The 9,175-nt window shown below is 44.9% G+C and overlaps 2 protein-coding genes across 3 annotated transcripts; one reads left to right on the top strand and one right to left on the bottom strand.

Moving 5' to 3' along the window:
- Window positions 1–372: 372 nt before the first annotated feature.
- Window positions 373–5,864, bottom strand: mon1bb (MON1 secretory trafficking family member Bb). Of its 2 annotated transcripts, none has more exons than XM_008289401.1 (6): window positions 5,754–5,864; window positions 5,088–5,182; window positions 4,409–4,999; window positions 3,205–3,997; window positions 2,499–2,646; window positions 373–1,715 (listed from the first exon to the last, which is right to left on the bottom strand). In XM_008289401.1, the coding sequence occupies exons 2-6, from the start codon at window positions 5,164–5,166 to the stop codon at window positions 1,488–1,490; spliced, it is 1,839 nt and encodes a 612-aa protein (XP_008287623.1). In that variant the 5' UTR covers window positions 5,167–5,182; window positions 5,754–5,864; the 3' UTR covers window positions 373–1,487. The 2 variants fall into 2 exon arrangements, with proteins under 2 accessions (XP_008287623.1, XP_008287632.1); XM_008289410.1 differs by having other exon boundaries at window positions 4,409–4,942.
- An 863-nt stretch (window positions 5,865–6,727) lies between these two features.
- tcta (T cell leukemia translocation altered) lies at window positions 6,728–8,963 on the top strand. The gene is made up of 3 exons (XM_008289422.1): window positions 6,728–7,136; window positions 7,221–7,272; window positions 8,028–8,963. Exons 1-3 carry the CDS (start codon window positions 6,926–6,928, stop codon window positions 8,068–8,070), a joined length of 306 nt encoding a protein of 101 aa, XP_008287644.1. The 5' UTR covers window positions 6,728–6,925; the 3' UTR covers window positions 8,071–8,963.
- The last annotated feature ends 212 nt before the right edge of the window (window positions 8,964–9,175 follow it).

Genomic DNA, 9,175 nt, shown 5'->3' with positions numbered 1-9,175 from the left:
CTTTTAACAGCCTTTTCTTTTACGGATTCATTTCGGATTAATATTGCTTTATATTGTCACATTTTTTATTTTATTTATTCTTCTTATTTCCACTTTTATTATTCTTTTATTGATTTTTTTTGGAAATTTATTATGCTGCGTTAGTTTCTGTGATGCCACGCGGGTGTATTTCGGAGGTGAAGCTCAGCCGAGGCCTTCAGGTCACGTTCAGCCCCTGATGGACACTTAAAATGACCAATAACACAACATCAGCAAGATTCTTAGTTAAATTATGTTCTTAGTGACGATTCCTTGTGTTCCTTATTCACCAGGTAAGTCTTATAGAGTTTCCTGTAGAACTCATTGTAAAGAAAAACTCAACTGAAACCAAAGTAAATATTCATTCGTTATATCTTTATTATTCAAACCCTTGTTCTTGTCCAACACACTGCTTGCCTCCAATTCTTTTCATGAAACTGAGAAATAACCCAAACACTCTGTTATTTCTGAAAAAATATTCACCATCTCTCTACCTAATTAGGACAAGTGTGGATTTGTGCAACCTGGGATTTATTTTGTAATACTACAGACGTACTCTTAAGACTTGAACTGACAGGATTCCTCACAGGACACGCATGAGGCTACTGTTTATAGACCATCTTTACAAAACTAGTCTTCAAAAAGAGAAGTGGCCTGAACTCACTACGTCAGGCCGAGTCGTACTACAAGTATCTGCAGAAAAACAACAAACAAAACAAAACATTGCATCAGCTTAGTGGCGTCTTTTGATCAAGATTTGACTTCAGTGACGATGACGAAGGCTGGGATCTCCTCCTTGTTCTCTGTCACATGATAGGAAGCCGACACCTCGTTTTAATCTGAGCACAAACATCGATGGGACATGAAACGGCGCCGTGTTGTTGAATTCCTTCGCAGGGTTCATCGGATTCATGTGTTTGCACAGCGGCCCGTCCTTCACATTGTCGTTATTCCAGTTCATGCTAATCCCCACAGCCCAGCGTACTTGCATATCCGGTTCTGTAGCATCGGGACGTGTGGTGAAACTAAATGGTGTGGCCTCGTTACAGGAAGGTAGCTAACGTTACTTCTGCTCCAGAAAGACGACGAACACTCGTGAATGAACGGTGTGATACATTCACTGTCCATGAGGAAAATTTCTCTCTTGTTGCTGTAATAAAACAATATAAAAACATTTAAATACCATTGCAGTCGTGTTCTACCACAGTTCAATTTAAAACGTACTAGCGCTAGTTTGCCCTGACTGGTTCTGTCGGAAAGCAGCGACGCGGTGACATGCTTTCCTGTTAAGGTAAAGGAATTTTAATACTAGCTCCAGAGACACCAGTCCTTCTTAAATAGTGTAAAATGTAGTGTTTGATTCCAGTAGTCAGTGTCTGACAAGTCCAACGAGTGTCCGAAGAGGATTCAAAAAGATCTCGTCGCCAGTGTAAAACTATTGTTGACTGAGGCAGAGCCGCTGCAGAGTCCTATAGGAGGGACAAGAAGCCGTTATCTGTGGAGTCTTGCTGGTCGGATTTGCCGCCTCGAGAGCTCTTGCTGGGGTTTGGAGTGGTGGAGTATTTTGGGGGGTATCTGATGAAGAGACGGTCCTCCTCCTTTTTGATCCATCTCAGAAGCTTAGTGATGGCGGTGATTGCACAGGCCTTGGTCACCAGCGGGCTGAAGCAGGTGTACAGCTCAAACTTACTCGTGACCTACAGCGGAGAGGAAACGGGACGTTTACAGTCGTGGTTACAGGAAATGATTCATGTTGGGAAACACACGCCATCGCTTTGTTGATAAAAAGATCTGCACCAAGCTCATATCCATCCATCATCTACACCTTAATCCTCACTAGGGTCATGGGGGGCGGAGCCTATCCCAGCTGACTCAGGGTGAAGGCAGGTTCACCTGGACAGGTAACCAGTCTATCACAGGGCTACACTTAGAGACAGACAACCAAGCACACTCACATTCACACCTACGGACAATTTACAATCACCAATTAACCTCAGCATGTTTGTGGACTGTGGGAGGAAGCCGGAGAACCCGGAGAGAACCCACGCTGCACGGGGAGAACATGGAGACTCCACGCAGGAAGATCCTGGGTGTCCTCACCGGGACGCCAACCAGCGACTTTCTAGCTGCGAGGCGACGGTGCTAACCACTGAGACACCTTGCAACTACCCAGCTCATATGTATTGAGTAAATATGAAGCTAGGCTACATTAGCTTAGCATAATAGCTGAACACAGGAGGCTCTGTGCACAAACAAATCCACCTTCCAGCTTCCTTAAACCTCACTAACTAACAGATTATGCGTGAATAGTCACCCTACTAAGAAACGGTGCCTCGATAGGTTTAAGAAGAGCTGTTGTCCTGTTTCCAGGCTTTGTGCTAAGCTAAGCTAACTGCTAGATATGAGAGTGGTGCAGATTTACTCAAAGACAGCATTTATAGGTTATATATGTGAACAATGATATAAACGAAGATACACACCCAGGCCAGCAGAGTTTCCCTCTCTGCGACGTGGTAGATGAGCTTGAGGGGTCGTGAGGTGCTGTGGATGCGGCTGTGCATGTAGCGGTAAAGGTCCAGCAGCCGCATCTTCTCCTCCTCGCTGCCGTACGGCGCCTCCATCTCTGGGCTACAAGCAGCAACAAGTTAAGGCACAAAGTTTAGACAACTGAGATCCATATAAGGTTCAACAATACTACAATATACAGAGAGAAAGGAAGGTACGAAACTAAATTGTGGAAGTAGATTTGCACATTATTTGGAGGGAAACTTTTTCTGAGAGGCGTGTTGTGTAAATTAAATAATAATAATAGGAATGATAAAAATTACAAGAACAATAAGGACTATTACAGATATTGTTGTAGGTGTAGAGCTATTTGCTTAATGTCGTTTTCAATGCCTCGTTTAATGCTTTCAGTTTAGCTAATTCACACAGCTGTATGTCTTCCAGAGAACAAATGGACTTTTGCATTAGCTCTGAATCAAGAGGTGCTCCATCACAAACATTATTTTAAAAACAAAAAGACATCATGCAAGACGTATGATTAACTGGTTTACATGCAGTGTAATCTATGAGCACGTTTCTATTTCTGTTGAAGTAAAGACCAGGTTCTTTCAGCCCTCCTGTGGCTGCGTGACACTGACAACACACACAAACACACACACACACACACACAGATATACACACCTGGTGAACTGCGTGAGCTGACGGTAGTTGTCTGGCACATCAAAAGGCTTGTACATGAAGTGTCTGAGGTCTGAAACTCCCACCTGGCTCACGCTGTACGACTGAGCTTTAGCGATGAGGCTCAGGGAGTTCTGCGTCTCCATGGCCTCCTCTATCTTCCTCTTGCACTCGGCCACAGCGTAGAAAGCCTCCTTGTCCGTCGAGAGCAGCAGCAGGCAAACAGTGCAGTCTGGAGGGTCCAGGTAAGAAATGTATGCATAAAAGTAACAGTCAGGATTAAAGAGTGGGAGGCAGATGGGAGTCCAGATCTCTCCAGCCTGGAAGGCAGAGGAGGCTCCGATGAGGTTGAGCAGAAGGTGAACGTCAGCTGGCTCCAGCCTCGTGTCCTCGATGACAGTCTTTTCTTGGACGATGGTTAGTAATTGGTTCTTGGCGATGAGGATGGAGAAAACCAGATTGGGTGTGATGGCTTTCTGCAGAATCTGGCTGAGAGAGTCCCTGAGAGAGGAAGCTAGAGGCAAGCAGTGCACTGCAGCTAGCAGGAAGCTGGGGTCAGAATCCACCAGGTTGAGGAGGCCGTCCAGGATCTTCTCCGAGCCCGCAAGGAGTCTCCTCAGGTCGTAGTTTTTCTTGTGTTCGAAGATGCGGGATATGCTGGCCTGGGTGAGCATGCTGATGATCTGATAGTACACGTACATTAGCTCTCCACGCAGCTGCTGCTCAGACTGGCGGCTGCTGGAAACACACACCAGCACCAGGGGCCCCTTCTGCAAGAACACCACGGTGTGCTCCTCTGGTGGACGGAGACAGAACGTGGGAAATGGTTAGATACTGCCAGCAGAGACGAATGTCAACCAATGCAATGCTTCATGGCTCTGGGCTCCAGGATATCTGACAGCGTACGGACAAGAAAATTAAATCAAATAGAACATTTTAAAATAAATACAAAGTAAAGTAATTCTGTGAATGCGTGAGCTTGTTGGTGTTGGTTGTATTTCAGACTGTGCAGCACATTTGGCCATTTGTCAATAATTAACTCCACAGCATGCCACAGCTTCCACGGTCACAAACACCGGCTGCCTTTGCTCCTACTCATGCATATAATAAATGTCCGGTCACGTGTGAACACCCACAATAAAGCTGCAAAACTATATTGAAATAAACAAGCATTGATAAATCAGTAACATTCGGCCAACACCCTCACCTGAATAGACCGAGCGGATGATGTTATCTGAACTCTGGACAAAAGACACCAGCGCCATCATGACTCCCATCGTAGATGAAAGAGCCTCCTCGCTGCCGTATCGGGAGTAAATGGGTTTTCCAGCTTCACTTAGCACAAAAACGTGCTTCCTGTGCTGCCGCCAGCTGTCGGCCGTGACATCCTCATCACGATGAGACGTGAACGTTGGAGATTCCTGGGTTCCTGCCTCCAACAGTGGAGACGATCTCCCCTTCACACCAATGCCTTGCTCCTCCAGCTTGGCCTTGGCCAGCATCGCAACGACAAACTCACCAGAGTCGTTCTGGTCATTGTCAGCAGCAGCATCCTCAGTCCCTCTGTCGGCCGGCTGGGCGGACACAACGGGCTGACTCTCAGAGGTTTCTGTATCCTCAGTCTCTAGCTTCATTAACTGGTTAGAGGGAGGCTCGGCGTCCACACTGGGCTCCTCTGCTGTGACGTCTGACGAGTTAGCGGGATCATCTCTGCTCACGGTGGTGCTGCCAAGTCTCTCCACTGGATCAGGGAACATGTGATTCCCCAAGAGGGAGAGAGAAGTCGCCAACGTGTCAGCTAAAATTTAGAAAAATTATGAAATGAATGATGGAAATGAAGACTAAAATTAAAGGAGCTGTAATGAAGGATCATATGGTTTGTTTACCGGGTGGGTTGCTCTCAGACGGGGGATCACAAATCCTCACTCCCTGCGCCTCTCCTTCTTGGTGATTGGCTCTCTCCATGATACCATCCCAATCACTGGGAACAAGAAAAACAAAACCAGTTGTCAACCAGCAGCAGCATCATAACTAATGCATTTAGTGACTGTAGCTGAATATTGAGACCTCATGCATCCCAAGTCTCTGATGAATAGGAGCTCTCATACTGGACCAGCGGTCTGGTCACATGATGAGGGGGAGAGCTACAACTCAGAGACACCAAACAACCTTCGGAATGCAAACCTGATTAGAGCTCCCAGCCGCCGGTCTAATATTACACTACACACAAACAGGCTAATTAATAGTTGACCGCCTGAGCAAAGCAGCTAACGTTTGTTTAACACCAACTTCAGGTGGTTAATAGCAAATGTTAGCGTGTCTGCTAACTCGCACACGGTGAAGAAAGCTTACATTTGTACAGAAATAAATGTTTGACCTGTAATCCCGGCGCCACTCAGGACATGTTGGCTGTAGTTACACGGCTAACACTACCTGCTAGCAAGCGACACACACACACAGATCAGTTTCATGGCCTTGGCTTAACAGTGCTCATGCACACCGCCGTGCTCGTCTGAAATTAGACAGATAAACACACACGGAATGAAACTCACGCTTTAGCACCGTCGAGACGTCGGGTTGAATGTCTAATCTGCTCCGGTAACTTTCATCGGCAGCCCCGTTGCAGCCAAGCTGTCAAGGATGAGAGGCAGAAAACAAATTTTCCTCTTACCACAGCAGACATCCGGAACCGCTGATGACAAGCCCGGCTGACCAATCAGGTGGCTCGGAGGCTCTGGCTGGTCCCGCCCCCTCAGGGTACTGCGACGTAAAGCACTGCGTAAGGCGTTTTAGCCGGGTAATGTTTAGCTAGGTAAGCTCGATATACCACAAATTTCTGTGTGTCTAGTCATCGCTGTATAACGAATGGCGATCCTAAATGTATGTTTTGTTTTGCCCTATATAATAAAATTATAAACAAGGAGACCGAACTGCTTTCCAGAGTAAACATTAGCTATAACATGTAGCTTAGCTCTGTGAGTCCGTGGGGTCTTGTAGCGTTCAATAACACCATTTTAGGGAGAGCAAAGAAAACGACATTTTTTTCTGATAACCTCCGCCATTGTGCATTTTTACCAAACTTCTAGTCATCTGTCAGAGGTCTAGTGTATGTCCGGTATCATATCATGCTTTGCGGGGCTAAACCAACATTTAAATTCAATGTTTTCAAACTCCATTGGTTCCACGACCCTGTTCTGCCATAGCTAGAAGAACAGATCCAAACGGTGCAGTGCGCCCCGGGATGGCATTTTGATATTACGGTCATACAGCACATGTCTCTAGCATCATAGAAAAATAAATTGAAACATGTAAAAGAAAGAAAGAAAAAAAAAACACCAGATTTTTCGTCCGATGGTTTGAATACGGAAAGCAAACTTCGTTTACTGACGGGATGACCTACTTTACTATTCAGTGCAGGTAGTATTATTGCATCCCATAGGCTAAACGTAATAATTTGATAAATATGAGACACTGAAATAATCTGGTAGAACGACAATGAATGTTATAGTTTACCTAAAGCAGGAATTTTTGAGGCTGCGTGCGTCCTGACGTAAAGGTTACGTAATGACGCCATTTCCGGCTCCTCGATCCTGCCCACATAAACATCGTAACGGTGAAGATGGGAGCAGGATAACGCCACCAAGCCAAAGTGATGTCTTTTAAACTAACAGACAGTCAGAAAACCCCCCAGATTCACTTCGCATCAGCCGGATAGCCCGACGCCATGGAGGAGCCGTGGGATTTCGAGTTTTTGTCCCGCATCGCTGACAGCTGTCTGTCGTTTCTCTCCGAGTTTGTGGACGACTGGCTCGCCAACGATATGAGGGTCTCTATATTCAAAATCCTGCTCAGCTGGCTCATTGTCAGTCTGATCGGGATCCACTTTGCGTGGAAAGTCTACGGGAACACAGTGAACGATATGTATTACCGACAAGGTGAGTGTACGTTGTCCTTACCGGCCCAGTGCTTGCTAAAGCTGTGCTAGCCGCGTTAGCCTAATTTCTGTGTGATGTGTTCAGGGACCGGACAGAACGGAGGCACACCTGACACAGCTCCTCACCTCGGTGGATGGTAGGTGTCCGTTTATATGGTCATTTCATCAGGTAGTCTGCCCACCTGACACTCTCCCTCCAGTTTGTTTTAGGCACCATTAATGTAGAAGCTACATCTGGGATCCTGTGTAGCTCACTTTTTAATTGCTAGTGCTTCTGGATGCAGAGTTAGATGAATATAGTCAATTATTTTAGCAGTATTCACCACCATTGGAAATATATGTTATGCCACCTGTTGTTTTCTACACAACAAGCCTTCAACATTCACAGTGGTTAAATAATCACAGCATCTCAGAAAAGACGTGGAAAAGTCTTACAAATAAACCAATACATGCAGTAAATGTTCAAAAATATGATGTATTGGATCTGTATAAATGTCAAATTCATGTTAGATGAGCAATAACATCTTGTGAGCATAGTTTGCGCATAAACTGTTTATGTAAACAGATAATCCAAACTGAATATCACTCAATAATGTCTGAAAGAAAATCACTGTGAGATGAAAAGAAGAGGGATGCAGTAACATGGACATTGTCAACCAGCTGGAAATCAGCTGTCCATTATAACCTTAAGAAGAAAATGCATCAAGAACTGCAAAGAATGAGGCAGAAAACGGTGATCACTGTGCTCTAATTATTAGCCAAAGCTGCATCAGCCACGATAGAGAGGTAGAAAGTGCATAGTAGTTTTATAAATGTTTAATTTTACTAAAATGACATAGCTGTTTTATTGTGTTATTGTTTTGTTGGTGATGACTTTCTGTTTTTCTTGTAGGGAAAGTCGAGCAGGAGACACTCTGAAGACTCATCGGGACTAACAAGACGATGATCTTTGAACTTTATCCGAGTGAAGGCTGGACAGTTTGCATCTTCCAGAGACAATAAATCCACGTTTTTACCTTCAGTGCAATGACGATCGTCTCCAGATGGCTTCGTCTGCCGATCCCTCACAGAAAAACGACTTTTAATGTACAGCAACAGCATCACACTGAGCAGAACCTCCTTCTGCATAAAAAACTAAACTGATGTTTGGCTAAATGGTCCACTTTTTAACTTCTTTTCCAGTGGGATCATTAGAAATGTGAAAATGTTTGCATGTGAACTGGGTGTGCTGTGTTTGTGGGACCATACACGAGGGCAAACACTTGATGTAAATGGTGTCAGGAAGGACAAACACTGTATGTTCCATGTTAGAACACACAGGATCTGGGAGACAGATTATCTAATGGGAAGTCTGACCATAACAGGACTGAGTGAGTGACATTGAGTGCTGTGTACGTGCCTGATTATTGATTAGAATAAGTGTCTGCAGTAAACAGGGTCATTTTTATCACTGCTGTGTAATACTGTGTACGGCCCTTTGGAAGACAGATGCATGAAAATCAGCTCACATCTTACAGATTTTTGTGCTTTTTTTTGATGAATTTTAACAGCCTCTGTGCTTGTCATGTCTACGGAGCATTGTATGCTTACAGCGTCTGTCAAAGTACCCATGTCCTTTAACTCTTTCAGTTCAGCGGTGACCTACAGTAACCTCCTGTGCCAGTGATAACAAATGTTTACAAACCGATCAAAACTAAGAACAGACGTACAGCGCAGACGTACATTCACCCCATCTACGATGACTCATCTACATTCCACATGTTAAAGGACAAACGTGTGAGATTTAGGTGAATATATTTGCAGAAATGAAATAAAAGTATTCATATTATGTTTTCTATGAGTGTACAATCACCTGAAGAAGGAGTGGTTGAGCTGCTGTGACCTCAGGATGAGCTCTTTATATCTGTAGAGGGAGCAGGTCCTGGTCCATACTGCACCGCCATGTTTCTACCAGAACAGACAAGCCAACAGTGGATCTAGAGAGCACCTTTTGCACTTTTAACAGTCTCGGTGTGTTCTTCTAAATGCTGGGAGGAGGTG

This window comes from Stegastes partitus, unplaced genomic scaffold (assembly GCF_000690725.1).
Source record: "Stegastes partitus isolate 25-593 unplaced genomic scaffold, Stegastes_partitus-1.0.2 Scaffold14, whole genome shotgun sequence".
NCBI lineage: Eukaryota > Metazoa > Chordata > Actinopteri > Pomacentridae > Stegastes > Stegastes partitus.
Note: the sequence above shows the minus strand (reverse complement) of the source record. Positions and strands in the feature narration are given on the sequence as shown.

Excerpts from the sequence above, each read along its gene's own strand:
- mon1bb (XM_008289401.1), bottom strand. The coding sequence starts at position 5,166 with ATGGAGAGAGCCAATCACCAAGAAGGAGAGGCGCAGGGAGTGAGGATT. Across the intron at positions 5,000-5,087 it reads GTCTGAGAGCAACCCACCCG|CTGACACGTTGGCGACTTCT; the intron begins GTAAACAAACCA and ends TCTAAATTTTAG. Across the intron at positions 1,716-2,498 it reads GGGAAACTCTGCTGGCCTGG|GTCACGAGTAAGTTTGAGCT; the intron begins GTGTGTATCTTC and ends TCTCCGCTGTAG.
- tcta (XM_008289422.1), top strand. The coding sequence starts at position 6,926 with ATGGAGGAGCCGTGGGATTTCGAGTTTTTGTCCCGCATCGCTGACAGC. Across the intron at positions 7,137-7,220 it reads CGATATGTATTACCGACAAG|GGACCGGACAGAACGGAGGC; the intron begins GTGAGTGTACGT and ends TGATGTGTTCAG. Across the intron at positions 7,273-8,027 it reads GCTCCTCACCTCGGTGGATG|GGAAAGTCGAGCAGGAGACA; the intron begins GTAGGTGTCCGT and ends TTTTTCTTGTAG.